This window comes from Mastigoproctus giganteus, unplaced genomic scaffold (assembly GCF_048544385.1).
Source record: "Mastigoproctus giganteus isolate SK-2022 unplaced genomic scaffold, ASM4854438v1 scaffold_57, whole genome shotgun sequence".
In the NCBI taxonomy this organism is placed as follows: domain Eukaryota; kingdom Metazoa; phylum Arthropoda; class Arachnida; order Uropygi; family Thelyphonidae; genus Mastigoproctus; species Mastigoproctus giganteus.
This window is the reverse complement of record NW_028328334.1, coordinates 58249-84658: the sequence shown is the minus strand read 5'-3', so window position 1 is coordinate 84658 and position 26410 is coordinate 58249. Positions and strand designations below refer to the sequence as shown.

Sequence of the window (26410 nt, the reverse complement as noted above, 5' to 3'; positions counted from 1 at the left end):
GTTGACTGTTAACCTGGCTATAAGGAAATGTTTGATTGAATAAATGTACTTTCCTTACAATTTTGGAAAACGAACTCTTAATGAATTTGTTAGCCAGCTCATTGGCTGATAGTTGGTCGTTCATTTATACGGACTGTTTAGGAGTAGAGAGAGAGGGATTGTGTGAGGTGAATACCATGACCTATCGAAGCCTATGTAGAAAATGAAGAGACACAATGTTATAATATATAAGAATATGTATTAGAATTGGATAATTGTTGGTGAAATGATTGATTTGATATCACGATATATACACATTTAAACGTTAGTAAGATAACAAGTCTCCAACTAAATATTGTATTCAGTTAAATGTTATTGTAAGTTTTTTTATGTATGATGTGTCAATAAACATTGTTATATTCTACATTCATGTGTGTGTCTGTCATTCCGAAACTCAGCCAGTCCAGTGGAAGAATACCTAATATAATTGGGGTCCCCTTGAGTCTGGGATTTTCTGAAATCAATCAAGTCAGGTGTTAAAGTGGGAGGGGTTAAAAAGGGGATAAATAAATAAATATATATAAATAAAAATATAAAAATAAAAAATAAGAAACACCCCCACCCCCACAGTTACAAAGGAACTGGATGCAAAAAATAATTTTGATATCATATATTTGGATTTCAGGAAAGCTTTTGACACTGTTGAGCATGGAAGACTATTGTACAAATTGGAGCAGAATAGTATTAAGGGTAAAAGTAAAAGTAAAGTGCAGCCATTATCAACCCACTGCAGGATGGAAGCCTCCTCAACAATTCATGCTGAGGGAAATGGACCATAATCTGCCACGCTGGTCCAGTGCGGGTTGGCAGATCGACCGTATTCAGCAGTCAGGGGCTTGAACCCCGGTCTACTCAAAGAGCGTGTGTTACTGCACTCCCGCTCCTGCCCACTTGGCTACGGAGGCCGGTTATTAAGGGTAAGTTGCTACAATGGATTAAAGGATGGTTAAGTGGGAGAAGAGAAGACAGAGGGTGGTAATTAATGGGTGCTGCTCTTCTTGGACTAATGTTATTAGTGGAGTCCCACAGGGTTCGGTGTTAGGTCCACTGTTGTTTTGTATATTTATCAATGATATTGATGAAGGTATATCAGGCTTAGTGTCGAAGTTTGCAGATGATACAAAGGTTGGCAGGGTTGTTAATGACAGTAATGGCAGTGTGCTACTGCAACAGGATCTAGATAATTTGTGCAGATGGGCTAAGAAGTGGCAACTGAAGTTTAACCTTGACAAATGCAAAGTACTGCATATGGGTAGAAGTGACCCCAGAGAAACGTACCAACTGTGTGGTACTACACTTAAGGTGGTAATTGTGCAGTCAGATATGAAGTTTTCTGAGCAATGCAGACAGGCTGCCAGGGCAGGTCATGGGGTTTTGTCAAAGATATATAGGAATTTTGCTAGCAGGGAAAAGGAGATGATTATCCCTTTGTATAAGGCAATGGTCAGGCCACGCCTTGAGTACTGCGTACAGGTCTGGAGGCCTCATTTTAGGAAGGATGTAGATTTACTTGAGCGTGTACAGAGAAGGGCAACAAGATTAGTGAGGGGAATGAAGGAATCCTCTTACCAAGAGAGACTTAAGTTCTGCAAATTGCAGCGGCTGGAGACTAGGCACCTGCGCGGTGATCTGATTGAGGTCTATAAGGCCTTGAATGGGTTGAGCACACTGAATTCTGATGGGATCCTTCCACTTGTTCATTTTACGAACCTTAGGGGGCATAAATTCAAATTAAGAAAGGACAGTTGTAGAATAGATGTGCGGAAATTTGCCTTTAGCCAGAGGGTGGTTAATTGCTGGAACAAACTTCCATCTGTCGTTGTGGAAGTTGATAGGTTGAATAAATTTAAGGAGGAACTGGACAGGCATTTGGAGGGAATGGTGTGATTTTTAATCAATTTTAATCAAAGGTATAACTTTCTGCCTTAATGTAAAACTCCTGTTTAATGTCTCCATGATTGAGTATTATTGTTCCTCGTACTTGTACTGCACTTCGCAGCATTGAAGATAATTTATTTAAAATTTACTAAAAATGCCATTAATTTGGTATAATTTTCAAAGCTATGAAAAAAAAAAAAATCAAGGTGCTAAAAAAAAAAAATATATATATATATATATATATATATAAATACAAAAGAAACCAGCTCCAATTTATTAATTCAATTTTTATTTTGAAAATTGGAAAAATGCGAACTTCAAATCACGTCATTATGGAATTAAAAAGCAATCCAATGCTTCTATATTTAAAAAAATAATAATAAAAAAAGTATGCCATTTTAGAGAAATGAAATGTGTGGATGAATGACTGGAAATTATAAGTTTGGTGTATAATCCTTGAGAATTTTTCTTTGGGATCAGTTGAACCGCAGTTCAAGATGATCGAGATCCAATCGAGATTAATTCGCTGAATTGTCTTCACTTTTATCCCTTCAAAGAATTTGCCAGATGCTAACAAAAATGCACATATTTGAGGAAGGCACGAGACAGGTGGTTGGAGTTTACGTAACCAGCGACCGATCTCGGAGAGGATGAGTGGCCTAGAGAATAGGCGTCGCTTTGCCCTGTTGAGATCGCTTCTTATCTCGCGCTGGTACAACTGGATTTTTAAATTTTTTTTTGATAAAAGTGGAAAGATAATAGATAGAGGAGGAGTCATATTGACTGGGTGAGTGTAGTCGTCAATTTTCTTAAATTTTTACTGAACTTTAATGGAGAAATTAAAGATTAAATTCCGGGCCATCAGTCGTTAAGCGCGAGATACACATCGTGCTTCGTCTGCTGCTAAGCCTAACGCGACCCCAAAGTTTCAGCCGACCTTGAATCGGATCTGTTTGACAATTAAGAAATATTTCATCGACTTTCTCGAATCCAAAACATTAAAATTGAGGCGTGAATGTCGTCTACCTGGCTCAAATAGTGCCATGAAACATTTGTGAGTAAGAACTTAATTCTTGGAAAAAGTCAGCAACTTCCAGTCTCTTCGCCTCTTACGAGGCTCATGACCTTCAAACTTTGGACATTCGTAACAAACTTTTAAGCAGAAACTGAAAAGTGAAAATCATATTACATTATATAGAACCATTTTCGTGACCTATCTTAAAAAAAATTGTGTTAGGTTATCGAATATAATTAGCATGCGTTGATAGTTTCGGTTTCCATAGGAAACACACGCGATTTTGTCGTTTGAAAGTGCACAACCTTTTCATGATTGTAGCGGTCGACTCAAAATTATGGATGTCGTGTAGAAAGAGTTTCTGCCCTTCGCCCATATTGCGTTTGTTTATGACACGTGGATCCTGAGTTAATCACTGTTTTATAGCTCACTTAGTACGGATTCAAAAATTTCCTCAGTCACGTGACAAATCGCCACTTATTTCAGTGGGGATGTGGCTCCACCTGTTGCTTACTTCTCGAACTGTTTAAATCTCAAAGAGGAATCCATTTACTTCACGCTGGATTGGTAAATATTTTATTGGACTCATTGGATGCAAATTAGAATTATAAAGCACCATTTTATCGATAACCATTGCATTTAAAGAGCAACAATGTTTCTACTACATTGAAAATTCAACTTGATTCCGTCTACCTTGTGATCGAAACAGTTCGGTCAGAAGGTAGACGGATTTCTATCCCATTATTAAATTCTATCACCAATCGAGGTCACTGTTGGCTCTTGATTTTAAACTGACGATATTTCGCCGCTTTTCATCTTTCTTCTGATTCAAAGGTTTAGAAACAATCTTCAATCTAAATCAAAGTTTTCCCCCTAAATTTCAATGGCAAACGTAATTTTATAAAAGCAACGCAACATCTTTCCTGCAGATGTTAAATTCTTTGAAAATTTGAAACAAATTTTCAAAGAATTTAAAAGAATTTATGCCAAGCACGATCGAAAGATTCGCCTTTGAGATGTCAAGAGCAACTACTTGTGTTTCACGGAAATTTTCCATTGAATTAGTGCATAAATGGGTAACATAAGCCAGAATATCACCAGTGGATCGACACTGGCGGAATCCATACTGGCGATCGTTGATCAGACGGAAGGTTTCTAGGTAGTTTCAGAGTTGGCGGTTAATTGATTTCTCCATTACTTTAGAAAGAGTAGAAGTAACTGCAATGGGACGATAATTGGATGGGAGGGATTTGTCACCCTTTTTAGGAACTGGCTAGATATAAGCAAATTTCCAAGCAGAATGAAAAACACCTTTGGAAAAAGGAAGTGAAAAAAGGCGGCAAAGAATAAGAGTAAGTTCAGGAGCACAGATTTTGAGAACAAGTGGAAAACATCATCAGGAGATTTCTTAGCCTCAAGATTCGTCAAAATCCTTCTGACAACCTTTTAACGGAAGACCACAGGAGGCATTGAATGGAGTGTGTTGGGAATGGTGGAAGGTGTTTTACCGGAGCAGAGATGGGCAAATGCTGCGGCCAATAGCTTTGGCAAGAGACAGAATGCTCGGCTACCATTAGGGAAAGAAGCAAGTTTTCTACTCTTAGCCTGTTCAAACTGTAGTTTGGACTGATTAATAACTGCTTTGCAATTGTTTCGAGCTTTGGTGTAGGCAAAAAATGAAACTGAAGAATTAGAAACAAGCCAATTACGATATGCAACATTCTTCTCTAGAACAGCCTTAGCACATTTATTGGAAAACCAAGGTTCAGAAAAAGGAAGAGATTTTAAAGTGGAGTGTGGGATAAAGGATTCCATTCCTGCAAGAATAATTTCACTGACACGATCTGAGCAAACGTTGATATCAGAAGTTTTGAAACAGTAATCCGACCAAGGAAAAGAAGAAAAGAAATCTCGCAGGTCATCCCATTTTCCGTTCTTGTAATGCCAAACAATACGAGGTTGGGAACAGCCATGAGATAGAGGCTCCATTGGAGAAGAGACAATCACCGAGTTGTGAACTGAGGTGCCTAAAGTACTTCTCACTTCGACCGTGTGCTTAGAAGGGTTGTTTGTGAAAAAAAGATCAAGCGAATTGGCTGTATGATTGGGATTGTCCGGTATTCTTGTAGTTAAATGAACAATCTGTGTAAGGTCATCAGTAATTGCAAAAGCCTCAGCATCTCGACCAGCTGGGTCGGAGTGACTAGAAAACGGAAGCCAGCTGGAGTTGTGAACATTAAAATCACTAGGTAAATTACCTCACTGTTAGGAAAGTTGGACTGGAGAAAGTCAAGTTGCAAAGAGAGGAAGTCAAAGAGCTCCAAGTGATTAGTGGAGTTGGGAGAACGGTAGAGACAACAGATGAATTTGACACAATCCAACCCAAAAACCTGTAAGTAGGTTTAGAACCTACTTGCAGGTTTTTGGGTTTGGCTCTTTATCGCTCAAACAGCGATAAAGAGTAATACAACCATCAGTTTGTGGTACTCTCATTCCAGTGGTTACCAGCCATATGGACCTCGGAGTCTAATTTGATCCGAAGCTACGTACACAGAATGCCACCGGAAGTAATTTATCACCTTACGCTTGACAGAAAAGCAACACTCACATCACGCCAACGGTGCTGCAACCACTTCCAGATATCTACAGACCACTTTATCTGGTTATTTTATGTGATTCTCAAATTTGGGCATCTGCTCCACCCTCACTTCAAAAACCGGTGTTTGCATGTGAATACTGGACACTTCAATGGGCCACAAACAAGCATTGCTTACCCCGTCCATTAAGAACCATTGACGTGGCTCAGCAGCTAACTGAACCCAGGCTCCAAAGGTTAATAGACATCAGGCGTTTAATGACTACGGTAAAAATGGTCACAGGAGTGATAAATCCTCGGACAGGTGGAGTTTCTGTCAGTTCACAAACCTCAGCCATCCTTGATGTCTGACCGCACACTTATCCTCAAATTCAGCAGTCTGAAAGTTTGTAATCGATTCCTACCTGCCCAGGTACTTTCTGTTTTTATTTTATTTGATTTCCTAAAATTCAGGCACTGCTACGTTTTGAAATTACCGTACATAGCAGCAATAAAGATAATTCATTTATTTAAAATTTAGTAAAACTGTAATTAATTTGGTACAATTTTCAAAGCCATTAAAAATCTAGATGCTAAACAAATAATAGAAATACAGTATACAAAAGTCGCGAGCTGCAATTTTTAATGCAATTTTTATTTAGTGAAATAGAAAATGCAAACTTCAAATCATCGTTATTGGAAGTAAAAAAGCAATCGAAATGCGGATATATTTTTAAAAATTATGTTTATGGTGAATTGTCTCCAGACTCTCCTTTCCCTACAAAAAAAATAGGCAAAAGGCATTCAAAAATACACATATTTGATACGAGGCAAGTGGTTGGCGTCTACTTAAACATCGACCAATGATGTCAGAGAGAGAGAGGTGACCTAATTCAAAGAAAAGTTTCCTCATTGGAGAAAGAGTTGGCGCTTTGCCCTGTTGAGATCGCTTCTTTTCCCGCCCTGGTACAACTGTTTCTTTTTTAATTTTTTGGACTGAAAGTGGAAGAAGAACACACAAAGGAGAGCTCATACCGAATAGTGAGTGTACACGCCAATTTTCTTAAATTCTGCTGAACAAATTAGGGATTAAAATCCGGCCCATTGCTACTCGGGCCGTAAAAAAGCCCAGGGATGCATCGTGCTGCGTTTGCTACTTAAGCCTAACGCGTCCCAAAGTCTCGGCCGACCCAGAGTCGTGGTAGTGTAGCAATTAAGAAATGTTTCTTTGAGTTTCCCTAATCCGAAACATTAAAATGAAGGACGTGAATGTGTCTACATTGTTCAAATACTGCCATGAAAGATTTATAAGTAAGAACTTAATTCTTGGAAAAAGTGAGTAACTTCCGTTCTCTTCGTAAGAGGCTCACGACCTTCAACAAACTTTGGACATTCGCAACAAACGTTTAAACTGAAATTGAAAAGCGGAAATCATATCACATAATAAAGAACCCATTTCGTGACCAGTTTTGCCTTAAGTTATTGAAAATAAGTACCACTAAGCTAATAGTTTCGGTTTCCATAGAAAGCCATGCTGGAAATGGGGTTATCTCCTAAATTTGAAAGTTTACAATTTTTTCTTGATTCTAGCGATCGATTTAAAACTAAGGAAGTGGTGTAGAAATGCAGTTTCTACTCCTCGCCCAAATTGTGTTTGTAGATCTAAGTTATACATTATTTTATACCTCAACCTCAATTAGTACGGATTTCCAAATTCCCTCGGTCACGTGACAAGCAGCCATTATTTCAGGGTAGAAGTGGCGCCATCTCTTGCTTACTTCTTTAACTGATTAAAAACCGCAAATGCGAATTCTGTTTCTTCTGCTACTGGAGTGGTGAATGTTTTACTGGACTCATTCGATTCAAATTAGACTGATCAACTACCATATTCTTGATAACCATAGCAGATTCCAAACGGGTTGTGTTTATCGCTTTGACCAAAGAAGTCAAATCGGTGACGAGGCTAGGTAGACTCAAGACGTGTGTGTGCGCGTGGATTATTACAATTTATTTGATTTTTAGTTAATTGTATGCATTCTAAAACCATTCTGAATTAATTGTTTCAGTTAGTTGAGTTTAATACTAATATTTTCATTATTTGAATTGTGTTGGAATTACAGGATGTTAACAGCGCTCTAGTGCAGTGTAATGGCCGCCTTATTGGTTGAATATCGTATCGTTATTCGTTGCAGTTGCAGCTTTAAGTTATATTTGAGGTATGGATAATAAAACGAAAATCAACGAGGGGGATGAGGATGAGATTGGTGCTTTCCCCCTTGCCATCTAGAGTTCCTAGGATGCATACAGAGGGTGGTAAAAAATCCCTGACAATAAATTCTTGAAAGGAATGAGTTTGAAAGTAAGTGGTTCTAGTGGAATAGCTGCTACCACCAGTACGATTGCAAGTTCCAGTAATGCTATTAGTACTGGGGAAGTTTGTGTGCAGGCATCAGCAGACAAACAAGTTGAGGTAGCTGAGCAGGGAATTCAAATTGAAGAAACCAGAGAAGGTATTCAGGACAGTTATTTTCAGAGCCACAATCCTCTGATGTTTCAGAGGTTCAAGTGAACCTTCTAAACTTTGATGTAGACAGGTTTTTTGGTGATAATAGTAGGAAAAGTACAGGAACAAATTTGCTAGAGAGTGATATTATTGTTGCTAATATCCACGAACAGAGATGTTTAGGAGTTAATTTCAAAATTGAAGAAAATAGTGGTGGATTATACCACTAATGATGCTAACAAGGTAACTAAATCGGATTCTAATTTTATTCTCGATAAGTGAATTGATATGGAGATTGTTACCAGAGCTCTACTAATTGATAACGAGCGTTTGAACGCAAGAATATATGAACTACAGATGAGAGTTAATTTATTTGATGATCTTGTTAGAGGACAGCCCATTATTTCTGGGTTGGGAGAACATCAAATGTCGTATGCTGATAAAGTTAAGTCTGTAAGAACAGAGGAGGTGACAAATAATCGATATGTGGGGGTACATTCTATCGAAGATGAAAATAACAGGGCTACTGTTATTAAAACCTAAGACAGGCAACACCTTGATATTGAGAGCGGAGAATGAAACCACGTACAGTACAAGCCAGGAAGGTAAAGAAGTGATGGTAAATACTCTAAAACAGGGTTTTAGGGATATAAAAGTTAGGAGCTTGAGATTGATTCGCAACAGGGGGATGTTAATTGAAAGTGAGACGGAGGATTTGAATAAAGTAGTTGGTTCTGGGAATTTGGTAGTGAAAGGATTAAAGAATGATAATGTCAAGTTTGTCAATCCGACAGTTCTGATTTATGATGCACCCAAGGAAGTTACCAAGGAAGAAATTTTGGAGGATTTGTACCGTAAAAATTTAAAAGATTGATTTTACTGAGCAGGAAGTAAAAAAAGGTTTTCTTTCCATTTAATACTGGCTTAAAATCACGGGTAACTAATTGGGTTGTAGGCTTAACTGCATAAGTCTTTATTTGAATCTGATAGAATTTTTATTAAACTATGAATAATAAACTCAGAATTTCTTCTAATAAGAATGCAGTGATGTTATTGAAAGGTAAACTGGACTACAGGAGACCACCCCGATTAATTATGAATAGTAAACAGATACCTTTGGTGTCTGAGGTCAAATACTTAGGGATTTTAAATTTATTCTTTACACCCCACTAGAAATACTTAAGTGGTAACATAAAGAAATGCACAGCCTTTATAGTCCGGATTACCAGGAAAGACTAGGGGTTCAGTAAACGGGTCCTCAGTCTTTACTATAAGGCTATTTTTTTACCCATTGTAGCTTTCGCTGCCTCTGTCTGGTTTATGCGTGTAAGTAATATCAAGTTTAGAAATAAGCTGAATTCATTACAGCGTATTGTGTTATTAACGACTCTGAGAGTGAGTAAGACAGTATCGACTGATCCCCTTCAGGTGCTTGCTGGGGCACTCCCATTGGATTTGTATATCGTATATAGAGCTTTTAGTTACTTTTTAAGGAAGGGCAGACAAGTTATAATCATGGGAATTACGAATGATATTTTGATTGATCGGAAGAGAGAGGAAAAAATATTTTATTGAAGTTGACAGGAATATGGCAAGAACGCTGGAGCCCCAGTGTGACTGGTACTAGGCTTTTTATTCCTGATGCGTGTTTTAATATTGAAAATACACATAATAAATGGTTCTTTCTCTGCATGGAAGCCTCTTATATAATCACATGGCATGACTCGCTTAATTATAAGTTATGTGTCTTAGGTTTGGAGGAGGATCTTTTCTGTATATGTAGATTAACTGAAACATCGGAGCGTGTTTTTTATGACTGCCCTCTTTATGAGGAATTTAGGCATAATTTAGATCAGTTATAACAGATCTTAATCGATTCGATGCGGGAGTGCATGTGCAACGCTCATGGGGTAGGAGTTTTCACAGAATGGTCTGTGCTTGTTAACAGGAGACACTTTTTACAGGGATAGGATACACTTGAATAGAAGGGGTGCAAGAAAGCTAGCAGATGCTTGCGGGGCAATCATAGTTGGGTCTCAATACTGCTAGCTTAGGATCACTACACAGGCATTATTTAACTAGCGCTGCAGGCAGAGATGAAAGTGATTCTTGAATTGCTACTATTGGTACTTGCGGCAGCGTGTAAAGCAAGATGTTGGTTCTGGATTTCAGGTCTTTTTTGGGTCATCATGGAACAAATAAATACATGACCTGTGTTAGTTTAACTAAGAATAAGAACATATGCATGTATACTTTCATGTATATTAATGCTAGGAGCATTGTATACTGAGTGGACACAAATCATGGGATAGCAACCGAGTAATGGGTAGACCCACGTTTCGCCCGGATAAGGGCAGTCACACGACGAGGCATTGAATTCACTAGTTCACGAAAGCGTTCCACGGATATTTCCATCCATGCTTGCTGCACCGCTGTCCATAATTCCATCGCAATCCTGGGTGGAGGATCCAAAGCTAGAATAGACCATTCTGCAGCATCCCAAAGATGCTACACGGGGTTCATATCCGTTGAACAGGGAAACCATTCTATTGTGGTAAAATCTGCGGAATGGTCTTCAAACCGTGTTCTAGATACCGCAGCTCTTTGTGGGGGCGCATTGTCCTACTGGAAGATTCCATTGCTCTGTGGGTCCACGATGACCACGAAGGGAGTGCAGATCATCTGCAAGGATATACACTTAATCTGGACCATTTAGAGATTCGTCTAGACGTACCAGAGGTCCCAACGTGTGCCAGTTGAACACGCCCCACGTCAACCTGCCTGAAGAGTTCCTTGTTGACATAACGGGTGCATAGCTTAGATACGCACCCTCCCGTCCGCTCGAAATAATTGGAAACGGGAATCATCGTACCAGGAGACTCTTCACTTCTCGTATCTTTTTTTTTATTTTGAGATTATTTTTTTAGCTCAAATGGCCAGCACAACGGCAAAAGATTACTAGCATTTACACTTATAGCCCTACCTCCTGTAGTTTCAGGATTCTGCTTTATCTTCATTTAGTACAGTACAATACGCACTGACTCCACCTTTTTCTTGGCAAGGAGGGTTAACCGGGTAGAAGTTTTTTCTGGCCTTCGCTGTTCCTTGATGGTGAAGTGGCTATCAAGCATTACAGTTTCACTCCAATAATAGCAAAACTTTACAAATTTGACACACACACGACTGGCCCTTTTCGCAGAGCATTGTATCATGACAAAGAACGAAGGAGGTATTGAATTAACACTCACAGTGCCGCTATACTTCATAATCTCTTTAATCGTGAATAATATGATTTACACCCTGGTTAAAGGAAGCATCAAATTTATTAATGTTTGTTCCTAAATATTTTTTCCGAATTTGTTTAGGTAATCATGGTACCAGTGAGAGAGAGACTTCAGTCCTCGCTGAAGGATTCAAAATTTTGTGACGTAACTTTCGTTGTTGGAGAGGAAGAAGAACGAGTGGACGCCCACAAATTCATACTTGCCATTGGAAGTCCTGTGTTTGAACGCGTGTTATACGGCTCTTTGAAAGAAGAAGGAGACATTCTGATCCCTGACGTGACTCCCGAGGCATTCAACATTATGCTCACGTGAGTCATTCCTCACGTGTTTTCTTCTTATTAGAGTAATGTAATGCAATTTGTTTTTTGAAATATTATGGACAGTTCGAAGTTTTTTTAGAAATTAATTGATTTATCACCAGCTGAATTTTTGAATGTTATTTTCTTTTTAATTGTATTCAGTTTTTTTTAAAGTTAAAAGCATGGGTTTGATACCTTAGGAGAGAAGCACATTCAGGGAATTTTTTTTACATGGCTTTCAATTACAAAAAAAAAAAAAAAATGGAACTAAGAAACCAGACACACGAACCATCCCTGTGGAACACTTTCAATACCTCACTCATTTCATGTCCCGAATTCTTCAGTCGGTATTGATTGGGAAACGCGGTGCTACTTGGGATTACGTAGGGATGCAATTAATCAACTGGCTATACACAGTTTGTCAAAATTACTTTTTCACAATTAGTGTCCAACCTAAAAGTTCATCAGCTTATCGGAAATTATGGTAGGAAGGGTAACAGAAAATATGCCGATTATTTGATAAGTAGAGAATGCTTAGGAAGATATCGTTCAAAATTGGAATGTTTAGCTTAAAATGTTTTGTTTACATATCAGAATTACAGATTTTTATTTTTATTTTTATGAAAACGCCAAACACCAGAGGAGTTAGAACCTATAGTACTTATTGCTGTTCATGCGTTGGAGGATGGGAAGATGAAAGAAGATAATTGTCGTCATTGGACTTGAACTTCTGTAGACTGTAATTTACAGGATATACGTATGAAGGAAGGTTGTTCCAGAAAACGAAAATTGAATGAATGAAGGAAAAAGAAATAACAATACACCATGGTAGGGCGGATTTGCGATTTGTACAGAGTGAACAGCTGTTTGGAAGAAAAGTAACGTCGAGAGCGAAAGATAAAACCGAGTTTTTTAGATGCAGAGGAAGCAATATTTGTAAAGTGCTTGTGCCAAGGGAGATTAGAAGTCAGGGTAATCCCCAAAAGAGATATATCCTTTTGCCTAGGAAATCGGAGTATCACCAAAGATAGCCGTGGGAGCAGAAGAATTTTTTTTGCGAGATATAAATCAAGACTGAATTTTAGAAGGGTTGAAATCAACTAAGTTGTCTTTGCCCCGCTCGAGAATTACCTGAAGATCGGCATTTAAGGAATTGGTAGCAGATTTTCGAGAAGTTGAAGCTCATTGAACAGGGCAAGGTTTCTAAAAATGGAAAGTTGAATGCAATGTGCTATCATCGGCAAAACAATGGATAGGATTTCCAGTCAATGGAAGGTCATTAATATACAAGAAGAAAAGAGTGGGGGAAAGAACTGAACATTGGGAGACACCGGCATTTGTGGAGAAGTTAGAAGACAGAGAGCCATCTACCATCACCCTCAGTGAGCGATCAGACAGAAAACTGGATAACCAATTACTAAAAACAGTTGGCAAACCATAAGATGGAAGCTTGTTTAGAAGAATTTAGCGAAACACGATCAAAAGCCTTTGAGATGTCAAGAGCAACTACTTGTGTTTCACTGAACCTTTCCATTGTTTTAGTCCATAAACGGGTAACATAAGCCAGAATATCACAAGTGGATCCACACTGACGGAATCCATACTGGCGATCGTTGATTAGACGGAAGGATTCTAGGTAGTTTAAGAGTTCGCGGTTAATTGATTTCTCCATTACTTTAGAAAGAGTAGAAGTAATTGCAATGGGACGATAATTGGATGGGACGGATTTGTTACCCTTTTTTAGGAACTGGCTGGATATGAGCAAATTTCCAAGCAGAAGGAAAAACATCTTTGGAATAAGAAAGTGAAAAAAGGCAGCAAAGAATAGGAGCACAGGTTTTGAGAACAAGTGGAGAAATACCATTGGGACCCGGAGCTTTCTTAGCATCAAGATTCGTCAAAATCCTTCTGACATCCTTTTGACTGAAGCCCACAGTAGGCATTGAATGCAGCGTGTTGGAAATGGTGGGAGGTGTTTTACCAAGATCATTAATACACGAGTTGGAAGAAAAATGGGATGCTAGCAGGTTACCTTTATCCTTGCCTGAAGTGGCAACAGAACCACCTGGTTTGGACAGAGGTGGGAGCAGAGATCGACAAAAGTTGCGGCCAATAGCTTTGGCAAGAGACCAGAATGCTCGGCTACCATTAGGGCAAGAAACAAATTTTCTACTCTTAGTCTGTTCAAACTCTAGTTTGGACTGATTAATAATTGCTTTACATTTGTTGCGGGCTTTGGTGTAGGCAGAAAGTGAAACTGAAGAATTAGAAACAAGCCAATTACGATATGCAACATTCTTCTCTTGAACAGTCTTCGCACATTTATTGGAAAACCAAGGTTTAGATAAAGGACGCGATTTTAAAGTGGAGTGTGGGTTAAAGGATTCCATTCCTGCAAGAATAATTTCACTGACACGATCTGAGCAAACGTTGACATCAGATGCTTTGAAACAGTAATCCGACCAAGGAAAAGAAGAAAAAAATCTCGCCGGTCATGCCATTTGGCATTCTTGTAATGCCAAACAACACGAGGTTGCGAATAGCCATGAGGTCAAGGCTCCATTGGAGAAGAGACAATCACCAAGTTGTGATCTGAAGTGCCTAAAGGACCTCTCACTTCGACCTGTGGGGGGTGGAATCGAAGAGATTATATTTATTTATTTAATTATTGTTTTTTTGTTCTTATTTCGTTTTGTTCCCTATTATGTGTTTTTCCACTTTATTCTTATTTCCCCCACTTACGCATCTGATTTTACTTCCTAGGAGAATTCCAGATTCGTGGGAACTTCTCAATTGTGTATAATTCCCTTCGGAAAGGCTGAGTGTTCAGGAATAACAAACTCACAAATTAATAAACAACAAAGTTTATTTACATACATATATACAACATAATAAATTATTCTTATATTAACAATCAATGTGCTACTTTGATCATTATACTCTGTGTTCTCGCCATTCTGTTACAATACACTGAAGACCAATCTTTACTTTCCTAAAGTCTCTATTTGTTATTAGTCTTTCAGTTGGACCAACAATTCTTCATCAATACAAACACTATATTCAATTATCTATCCTTAGAACATTCAAAGATTCTCACTATATTCAATTATCTATCCTTAAAACATAGTCAAAACTTCTCATATAAACTTTATTATCCTTCTAACATATTATAATCATTTGAACAACAATTTAATCTATTACTTATCTTTCGTTTCTCTTGCATTTTACAATAACCATTTTGAATTAATTAAACTCTGTTAGTATTGTGGAGTTGAGGAAGATTATCTTGTTGGTGCCATTGCACAAAACAGAAAAAACTGGAAAGTTACTGGAGTGCCCTTCATTCTTCAGTGGATTGAAAATGGCTGATGACGATGATGATCTTCATCACTTGTTGGTTAAAAATAAAAGTTTGGCAATAATGATTATGAAACCTATTCATATCTAAAATAGCCTTGGCAAACTTTGCAGCCTCATACCATTTGTTCGTACCAGAAATCTGTTCTAATAGTGTTTTAATTTGAATTCTCTTAGATAAACTCTTCCTTGTACTTATCGGGTTATTTACGATACTCCATTTCTCCTTTTCAGTTATGTGCTTATCTATAAAAAAATTGATTATACACAGGGTTTTTTTTTTTGTTTTTTAATCATACCTGTCAGTTTATTCAGTTTATTTCTAACTGATTTATAATTGTGATAATGTTCTACCTTTGATGGACAACTCCTATACTGCCTAAAATATTTATTCATTTGTCCCATTAATTCTTCTGTTTCCATAGTCATCCGTGGTTTTTTAAATTCTGTCTTATATGCCTAGAATTTAAGTTGCAAACTGAGTAATTTTCACTTCTCTGTTTATTAAATTTTCACCCTCCATTTCTTGCTACCCAGTAATTCAAAACATGGTGAGTTCAAACCAATAATTCTTTAAAATCACATAGTATTTGAGTATTACATTATTTGATACATTATTAAGTATATTAATATTAAAATTTCCTACAAGTAGCCTTATAAGCCTGGATATCATCCCATTGAAAAATTATCTTTCTAATTCTATGAGGAAATTGTTCATAGATTATTATGGAGGTCAATAAAAAGCACAAATCATGAGTGTATTATTAGGATCATCTTCTAATAATTTCAAACAACAGTTTTTACAAGACTGAATTAAGTGGTATACCTGTGCTTCCTTGAATTAGAATTCCTCCCCCTCTCCTAGACTCTCTCTCTCTCTCTCTCTCCACATATACACCTTGTCATAACCATATATGTCATAATGAGGAATTTCATCTTTTTTTAATTTAACCTGTCTTAAAACTATACATGAAATATATCTGAGCAGTGTAGACGGTCTGCAAGGGTAGCTCATGGTGTATTGTCAATGATATACAGGAATGTTTCTAGCTGGCATGAGGAGGTGATTATCCCCTTGTATAAGGCAATGGTCAGGCCACACCTAGAGTACTGTATACAGGTCTGGAGGCCTCATTTTAAGAAGGATGTAGAGCTGTTGGAATGAGTACAGAGAAGGACAAGATTAGTGAATGGAACAAAGGGTTGTTCTTACGAAGAAAGGCTTAAATTTTGTAAATTACAGTGTCTGGAGACTAGGCACCTGCAAGGTGATCTGATTGAGAAGTATTGAATGGTTTGAGCATGCTCAATGCGGATGGAATTCTTCCTCTTGCTCAGAGTAATCGCCTGATTCGAAATAAATTGAAATTGAGGAAAGGCAGATGTATGATAGACGTGCGGAAATTTGCCTTTAGCCAGCGGGTGGTTGATTGCTGAAACAAGCCTCAATCTGTGGCACTGGAGGTTGACAACTTAAATAAATTGTAGGCAGAACTAGACAACCATTTGAAGAAAATTCATGGGTGAAATGGGAGGGTTTTTTTTTTTTTTTTGGCTGTTGCTGTATTAGCTTGCTTTCTTGCATCATATGCCTCTAATAATGTTAATTCTAATATTCTTTCATTGTATTTATATATTCCAAGAAGTTATACCAATTTTTTTCTTAATGATCTGACATTTAATTTTATCATAAAGAACTGATTTTTATCATGATAAGAGCTTTAATACTAGGATTGTTCAAAAAATGTAATGGTGAATTAAAAGAGCTGTGAAATAGCCGGTACCCCCACCAGGCATCAATCCTATGCCTCTTACCGGATTAAGATCAAAGGTCCCAATATAGAAAGATATCTAAACACAACTATCTGGCCCGCAGGTCTCTTGGTAATGCCATCGTTTGGTAATCATGATCAACAACCAGCGATATAACCGATCCCGAGACCGGAAATGGGCAGTGTGCCCTTCGCTGCGTAGCTAGGCAACGAACCAGACTGTCCCTTCCAACTAACAATCGTGCAGATCAATGCACAACACTTTAGACGCGTTGCGGATGAGATCAGGCTCATTGCAACGGAAAATTTATTTGATATTATATGCATTCAGGAACCTCATGTCCCTAAGCACTTTTATGGGGAATCTTCCAAAGTTATGGGATATCCCATGACTTCAAGAATCATTTAGTCCTCTGAAACAGATCCTAAATTTGTCATCATCCTATTCAACAACAAGCTGGATATCATTGCTATCTCTGGCTTGTGTAATCAAAATTCCACCTGTGTTTTAGTCTCTACATCAACTTTCTCATTCCGATTACTGTTACTATATTGATCAGCAGATATTAATTTATCACAAAGATATCTAGAACAGGTATTTGCTACTTTAAATCCCACATATTTAATAATCACAACTGATTCTAACTCAAAATCTTTCTTATGGTTCAGCAGTGTCTTGGGCAATAAAGGTAGGATTTTCGAGGAATTTTTATTCACCTACAATTTAAATCTGCACAACTTACCCAAACAACCGCACCCCTTCTCAAACGTCCACAAAGAATCAAACATTGATTTAACCATTTCGGCGTCCGCCATTTCCTCGAAGATCTCTGATTGGACCATACGTACTGACTACACAAACAGTGACCACCGAGCAATCACTTTTGAGGTATCTCTCCTTCCAAATACTATAGGTTCCTCTCCTTCTCTTCCTCCAAAATATCTCAAAAGATTTTCTGTCAAAACCATCAATTTGCCTTTATTTATGTCTTCAATTCACCAGGATTTTAACCCTCCAAAAAATCTTAGACGATTTTCTCTCAAAACCATCAAATGGCCTTTATTTTTTGTCTTCAATTCATCAGAATTTTAACGTTGCTCGCCGGTCTTTGATCCAGTTCAATGCCTCAGAATATACATTCTATGTACAGGCTTCCTTACTTCCTGCTACAGAACGCTCCGCTAAGAAGAAAATTAGCAAGCATATTACAGTTCCAAGACAGCTGAACTTTCTACTGTACGCAAAAAAGCACGCATAGTCTTTCAGCGGAGAAGGTCCTGGTCTGAACCAGAAGTCACCAGGATAAAAATATCTATAAAGGCCAGCGGAAAGAATATGCGAATACAATTGCAAAACAAAAACTTATCTCCTGGCAATACTTGGTTCACTTCACAGGAAATTCTGATCTCTGGGGTCTATTACATAAAATTAGCAAAAACAAGTCTCATTCTCATGACGTGTAGAACACTGTAGTGAACAACGATACAGAAACCACCAACTGGAATGACTCAGTTAATGCCATCCTGGATTATTTTTTTTCCTGGACGATCTCACCATAGAAACTCCAGAACAAATATCTATTAGGAATAGCCACTCAACCTACCGCTCCTCATATGAAATGGATCTCTTCACTCTTCTCGAGCTAGAGCTGACCCTAAGCAAAATAAATATCCATAAATGTCCAGGTTTAAATCTTGTGGAAAATGCTGTAATTATCAAATTTGCCGAAATATTTCCAGAAATACTTCTATGTACAACAAATGTCTTACTGAGGGGATTTTTCCTAATTTCTGGAAGGTAGCTTTGATCAAAATTATTCACAAGCCTGAAAAAAATAAATCTCATCCCAAAGATTGTTAGCACCCAGAGCAGCAGATTTAATTGAATGTCAAAACTTAATGTGTCCATGCCAATTTGGTTTCAAGAAGGGAAAATCCTGTGTGTTAACTAAAGAGACGCATTCGTCTCTTTAGTTAACCACATATCTTCGAGGGCTAAATATAAATTGACCATATTCATTGACTTCGAGGGAGCTTTTGATTCCTCTGGTGGGAGAGCGCTTTCAATTGTCTTACCAAAGCCAAATGCTCTCAGCAACTATTCAAAGCTATTAGAAGCTACTTCCAAAATAGACTCATCGAAGTAACCTCGAAACAGCAGTCTGTCTCAAGGACCATCTCAAGAGGAAGCCCCCCATTATCATTCAATCTGGGACCCTTCTTCTGGAACATAGTTTTGGACAGCTGGCTCATGCAAAAACCTTCACCTGCCTTCACCTGCGCCGGTGATTTGGTTTTTCTAATTCCAGGTCGATCGCGTCTTCAAATAGAACAATCAGCCAATATAACTCTTTCTGAGCAAATCAAGTCGTCAAGTATACATAAACTGCGAATATCTGCCACAAAAACAAAACTGATGGATTTTAAGGGCAAATTACATTACAGAAGACCTAATATAACGATAGACGGTAAGCAAATCCCTTTTGTACCCGAATTAAAACATCTTGGCCTAATTGTAGATGACAGGTTAACCTTCTCCTCTAATCAACAAGCCATTTTCTTCCACAGGAGTGCCATTGAGAGGATGTTTTCTGTTCTTTACACCATTCTCGATACACCCTTCAAACTGTGTTGTGTGAAAAGTTCAGGAGAACTGCCGTTTCAGAGAAGCATTGTCCATCACGTCTTTCACCTACTACCATGCCACGTTCGAAGTCCGTTAGCTCACTCCTTTTCCCCATTCTTGCTACGGTTTGTACGCTTAACTGATACTCGAAAGGTTGTCCTGCTGCATTTATATCCACAACTGTGGTCATGTGACTTGCAACGTTGTGGGAAAAAACCATTTGTGTGTACAACAGGGGTGTACCTAATAAAGTGGCAACACAGTGTACATTGTTTCTTCAAAATGTTTTGGTTATTATTTACAAACCATTTCCAAAATCAATTATTTTTTATAATACTTCATAATCTTGCGTAAAATTATTTAATTGTAGGCCAAATTGAACTTTGTTTCGAATAACCCGTGTATTCTCGTGTATGTTTGATTATCCGAACTATTGGATTAACCGAACCAATCTTGGTCCCAATTAGTTCGGATAATCGACGTTCTGCTGTGTGGTTATTTTTTTCGTACACGTAAAACGTAAAAAGGTTTTTTACATTTTACTTGCCAAATCGTAACCAAAAAAAAAAAAAAAAAAGAATAAAATAAAAGACATTATTTCAAAGATGCTTTAATAAAGGTACTAAAATAAAATCGTTCATAATGATAATGTAACTTTTGGCTTACACAACAAATTTAAGGTAAAATGAAAAACCTGTCTTATATTATAAATATAAAACATCAGTGAGACTTCTGTTGCTGCATCATTGAGGACAGATTCTTTACATCAGGCTTGTACTTTTTAACTTTTAGAGCTATGCACGCAGCACTAGACTCATCCGTGACACCACTCCTATTACTAGAGTTAACAAACTTCATCACTGAGAATTCACAAGAATATGTTGATGAAAAAATTGTTAGAAATTCTGTTGCCAGATTTTTTAAATGGACAAAAGTCTCAGGAATGGAATTGCAAACTTTTAATATCTCATTTTCTGCAGGTTTCTTTGCTAATCCCGTCATTAATCGTTCCCTTTCAGTAACTTTTGAAATCAGTTCTGAGGTCGATATATTTTTGTCTCAAAATTGAGCTCTGAAAATCAATCAATTGCATCTCAAAATCATCCAGGTCGATCCACTGAAACATTTTCAGGTTCCGTTCGACTAGTTTTACACTGCTGTAAGCTCAATGAATTTTGCAGTTTCTTCCGATTCGCTTAACATGACAAATCATGAAGAAAACTATCCAATAGTTTACTCATTTTTTTTGGGACGCGTTGAATTCCACGTGCACAAAAAAATTGCATGCGTGCCCGAACGTTCGCCACCTCTTCCTTCATGGTCTCCGCACATCAAACCTTTTTGAATGGGAATACCTGAGAGAGAGAATGTACTCTAAAGCCAAACAGAGCCATTCTTGCATTCTCTAGAATATTTTGTGTGTGAATAGCGATAGAGTACCAGGAAACATTCAGAAATGTTTCCTGGTACTCTATCATGTCCAGTAGAGGACATTTTCCACAACTGAAATGAGATTTTTCATTTTAAATAGATAAACGTGTAATTCGGGTGTTCAATAAAGTGTTTAAATTTTTCCCACATTCACCAATTATGGATTGTTAAAGTGTATAAACGTAACTGTGACCTTACTTTGTATTTTTTTAAAAGTAATGGAAAAGTAATAAGCTTTTCTGGGCTTCTAATTTTTTCACGTTAATGTTCAAGGAAGGTTAGAAATCAAAATAATCCGCAATAACTTTATTTAGAAATCTAAATGCTGCCGAAGATGAGATTCTTTCTTTCCAAAGGGAGAGAGAGAGGACTTAGTTAAAATAAGACGGACTTTATTTTAAGAAATGAAATTAAGTTTTCGTTGCCCTCTTGAAACTGCAGCTGGAGATCAGCATTTTAAGAATTGTTGCAGATATTTCTAAAGTTGTTGCTGTTAGTGTAGGGTTTTTCAGTGTTCGGTGAAATTTGACACAAAAAAACTGGAGATAAGATTACTCGTCAGTAGAAGAAGGTCATTAATATACAACAGAAAAATAGTGGGAAGACAAAGCCTTGTGCGACTCCTGCTCTAGTCTTGAATTAAGAAGACAGAGACAAGGATTAAAATCAATTAGATGAGTTTTGGCTTGATTTTCTTGATGACTGATTTCATTTTGCGCACAAAATTGACTTGGCAGAGCCAAATGAATTGCAGACAGGAAACAGTATTTAAGAAACATACAAGTTCGCCTATTACCATAAAAAAACTGAAGAAACAAGAAAAATTAAAATTAAATTAAGTTTTTAAGTGCATTTTTATAATTTATAAATATTTGTTTATAAATATTTGTTTATAATTCGGATATATTTATTCACAATTTATAAATAATTTATATTTATATTTAAGTATATTTATTATTTATAGCCCATTCTTCATAAATATGTTCCATTTTCATGTTGTATTTTAAAAATAGGTTAGGTTATTTTTGTAAAGTTTTTTTATATATTTCATCCCGGTTGAAGTGTTGCTGCTTTTTCTTGCAGGTTTCTGTACACGGATTTTATTTCAATTCCCTCGGTGGACGCAGCCAAGGATGTGTGCTACTGTGCAGACAAATATCAAATTCCTATGCTTCAACTGAAGAGTGAAGAATTTCTCGTGGACCACGTCACAGTTGACTACGCGCACATGTGCCAACTTTACGAATTTGCAAAACTCATGAAGTTAGATGTACTACAGTGGAAGTGTATTTGGCTGTTTACTGAGGAGTCAGAAGCCATTTTGAAGTCTCCTGATTTCTTGAATTGCCAGAAAAGCACAGTGCAGAGGTTAGCAAATACGGACGATTTGAGAATTTCCTCAGAATATTCCCTGTTTAAGGCTGTTCACGAGTGGGGTAAAAATCGCCTCAGAAAGGAAGGTGTTGAGCCAACGACAAAACAATTACGCTATCTTCTGGAAGATGTTTTCGTCCACATCAGGTTTCGTTTATTGTCTGCCCAAGAACTTTCTCTCGTTTCAGAAACAAAATTATTGAAACCTGAAGAACTTGTGTGGCTGTTCCGCCATAATGCCAATCCCGAGACTGAAATCACGAATGTCCCTTTTATCGTAGGCCGAAACAGTTCTCCGAGGAAAAAGACTGTGAACGCAATTATTTGCCATTTTGTTATAATTGAGGATCGGTTCTTAATTGAGAGTGTAAAGTGTTCAAATAATCAGGAAAGTTCGCCGCATTCCTGCAACTCTAGTTCAACACAAGAGGGCGCTGTTTCTGTTACGCTAGAAATAATAGAAGGTTCGATAGCAGTTTCGCTTGTTTCGATGGGCCTGTTTACTAAAGGCTCTAGGTTCAAGTTAAATGATGTTTCCCTGAAACCACTGAAAACCACTGAAAACCCAAATTTTCTATTTCTACATTCAGAAGAAGTGACATATTCCAGAAGCCCATATAGGACTGTATTATGTCGCCAAGGGGAGAAATTTCAAATAAATGGCAATACTGAAAGAAATATAACTGAGTACAAGGAATCTAAATTACAAAAAAATGGCGGGATTAATAGGCTAAACATCGAGACATATTTGAACCCGGCTGCTCCTGTGAGGAAGGTGTACGAAGTGTGTGGTTGCAAATTGAGTGTTGAATTAGAAAATAAATGGAAAGTGGAAGCTATCCTCGTTAATATACATTATAATAGCGCTAGGCGGTAGAGAGAGAATTGGGGTCAATCGTGAATTCTGAGGCGAATTTTGTTACGGTAATCTCTCTGGGAGATGCAACCTTCTTATAAGAATGGTTTCTGAATACGCTGTATTCCACTGTGCGTGTTGACTCTCCTTTTTCAGAGTCATGTCTGGCATAATGATGTATTACAATAAAATAAACATTCAAATTACCTTGTGCGTTTTTAATTCGGTTATTTCTTCCTTTGAAAAGTTTAAATTGGACATTTAATAGGTCTGAAGTGCCTAATGGAAAAGGCTACCACGTGTACCTGGGGAGCTTTGACGATCCTTCCCCACACATATTTCAGTCGTTCAAAATGTCCAACTATGGCGCTCAAGTTGCCGAGTTGTCTGGTGAACTGACCTTTTCTGAAGTTCCGGACACAAGTTTCAAGGAACCCCTAGTTATGTTGGAGAAAAACATGGAAGACAAATTTTCCTCTATTTCAATGACCTTTAAACTCTACTCATACTTATAATGACTCCGAAGACTCTGAACAAATTGGTAGTGCAGCTATTCTTGACTATTTCTTAGGGTTAAAAGCAAATAGATGCTTTTATGGCAGTTGAGATGTCCAAAAATTAGAACAATATGGAAAGGCTACTGATAGATCTAACTGTAGAGAATGAAAAGTTGAGAACAAAATTAAACGATCTTAATGTTCAAGGACAAATTTTTCTGTGGATTCCACTAAAAAATTAAACCCAACAATCATAATATATGACGTACATAAGATGTCAATGCCTCTGATTTTTCTGGAGGACTTATTTAATGAAAACCTTGTGGATCATGGTATTTCCCAGGAAGATTTCGAGTCTGTTAAGGTTCGTTTTAAAATAAGATCCCCGAACAAAAACAATCAACATTGGATTCTTGAGATTCCAAACAAAATTAGAAAAGTGTTTTTAGCATCAAATTGCAGGGTTTTTATCGGATGGTCCGTCCATGGTATGAAGAATGTTTACACACCATCACGCTGTTTTAAATGTCTTACCTATGGACACTCTGCTAAAAAGTGCCACTAGTCTGAATTTACCTGTGGACATTGCGGAGACTTGGGTCACCAAATTCAAGATTGTCCTAAAATGGAGGAACCTGTTGTTTGCCCAAATTGTCGGCTTAAGGAATAATTAATGCGGATCATTCCTTCAAGGACGTTAAGTGTCCTGAATTTGTGAAAGCCCAAGAGCTAACAAAAATTCGGACCGACTTTACCTACCTTTGAAATGTCTTGGGTTTATACTTTACAGCTAAACTGTCAACGATCATTATCGGTTCTAAACGACCTTTATAAGTTAATGATCCAACACAAACTTCAACTTCTAGGGTTACAAGAATTATATTCCTATAAGGGTGTGGTCAAAGGCGTCCCTCTCAGCTGTCGCATTATTTCCTCAAACCCTATTACGGTCCGTGATCGGGGGAACGCAACTACCAGGTGCTGGGCTGCCCTGGTGGTTGCTAACTCCTGATTACGGTAACAAAAATTTCGAGTCTTTGCTCCATTCATGCCGCATGTGCATGTTTGGAAGGGTGTTTGGGAAAAATTTAAATGATCTCATTGTATGCTCAATGCAGTCAGGCCGGACAGGCCATTGAGCCATTTCTAAATTATATGGAAGATGTTCTGATCCGTCTGTCTAGTTTTCCCGTCATTTTTATGATGGTTACTAATGCCAACTCTCGACTTTGGAATAGCCCTGCTACAGATTCCAAGGGGGAGCTCTTGGACGATCTTATCCAGTCCAATAATCTCACTCAGTGGAATACCCCAGGACATCCGCCAACTTTCGTTTCGTCTCTTGGTCAATCCTATACTGACATAACCCTTTCAAACTCTGCTTTTGGTAATGGCATTTCCAGTTGGCTTAGCCATACATCGTCATTCTAGAGTGATCACAGTGTCATCACCTTTACGACCAGTCATAGCAACAATCCTAGGGTTATCAGGTGCTGTTTTGACTTCCCGCGATTTAAAACAAAACATGTTATTATTATTATTAATTATTAATTAAAATCAGTTTATTTCCCAAGAAACCTTGGGTCACCCCGGGACGGCTGTGTGCCAGAAGGGTGTGAATATTTACAGACTAAGGTGCGAGGAACACAATGTACAATAAACAAGAGTACATGCGTGCTCGACCCGACACTTTTACAGGATAAAATATACAAAATATATGATTGCATGGAGACAAAAAGTCTTTGTCAAATACAAATAGGCAAGTTAAAAAAAAACCAAAAAAACAAAAACAGTCTGTCATGTCCAGGAGCAGGTGAGTATTATAAGTTCGTAATGTGGTAGCAGTTCTTGAGGATTTCCTTCCTTTAGGGCTGGTCTTCACAGAACCTATCAGGGTGGATCCTAAATTTATTAAAGATCCGAAGACAGTTGACTGGAATCATGTTCCTCAGGGAATCAATGCTTGACAGCGTAAGACGTAGAGGGAAACAGGAGTCGGGGTGCTCCACTCTTACCTTCCTATGGCCAGGGATTAATGTAGATACCGATGGAGCATCAATTTGCCTCGTTATAAGCCGTGCGAGCGTGAGGACGTTTTTTGTCATAATGATATGTCTCCAGGGAGTGGTGCCAGATTTGCTTGTAGGATAAATCTGGAGATAGTGAGGGGTGGCCTACCACCCTGTTCATCCGTCTAAGCAACCAGTACTCTAAACTGAGATACTTCTGAAGGTATGAGGCAGGGGCAGATGACCAAATTTCTGAAGCATAGAAAGGAGTCTGCGTAAATCACCTCAGGATGTGCCGAACAAGCAGCGCTGGCTGATGCACACCAACCAACTCTTGACGCACTGCCCAAAGAGCAGCGTACGTCTTCTGCCTCATCCTGGCAAAGGGAGGCTGAAATGTGAGCCCAACATCCGAGGTGAGGCCAAGATCAGTATGAGAGGTTACCTTTTGCACCGGTTCCCCACTAACAAAGATTTGAATATCATTTTTGACTTTTTTCTTGGTTATCGTCAGTTGTGCTGATTTGGAAGGGCTTAGATGCGGCCCTGTTTTGGGAAGATAACTTTCCAAGCTCAATATCTGCCTAGAAGCTTGTTGGTTGATATCTTAAATCTGATGATTATGATCTGAGCTCACGTAGAACTTCAGATCGTCAGCATAAGAGACAAAGTTCGGATTCTGAGCAAGGAAAAGGCTGGAAAGGCTCCAAAACTGCTGCAAACAGGTCAGCTGACAGGATATTGGCGTCTCAAGAGGCATCCTTGTGGGATGCCTCTCGAGACGTCAATAGTTACTTGAAAGTCATTGGGGGCCATAGATGTCTAGGAAGTAAATAGACTTCAAAATTTGAAGTAAGGTATCTGCCAGGCCGAACTAGTGTTCCAGAATGGTAAA

At 38.0% G+C, this 26410-nt stretch overlaps 1 protein-coding gene across 2 annotated transcripts; it reads left to right on the top strand.

The window, feature by feature from the left end:
- Positions 1–2638: 2638 nt before the first annotated feature.
- On the top strand, positions 2639–23215 carry LOC150074735 (BTB/POZ domain-containing protein 19-like). Of its 2 annotated transcripts, none has more exons than XM_090389482.1 (3): positions 2639–2704; positions 11376–11602; positions 21863–23215. In XM_090389482.1, the coding sequence occupies exons 2-3, from the start codon at positions 11382–11384 to the stop codon at positions 23028–23030; spliced, it is 1389 nt and encodes a 462-aa protein (XP_090245608.1). In that variant the 5' UTR covers positions 2639–2704; positions 11376–11381; the 3' UTR covers positions 23031–23215. The 2 variants fall into 2 exon arrangements, with proteins under 2 accessions (XP_090245608.1, XP_090245609.1); XM_090389483.1 differs by lacking the exon at positions 2639–2704 and adding an exon at positions 7448–7474.
- The last annotated feature ends 3195 nt before the right edge of the window (positions 23216–26410 follow it).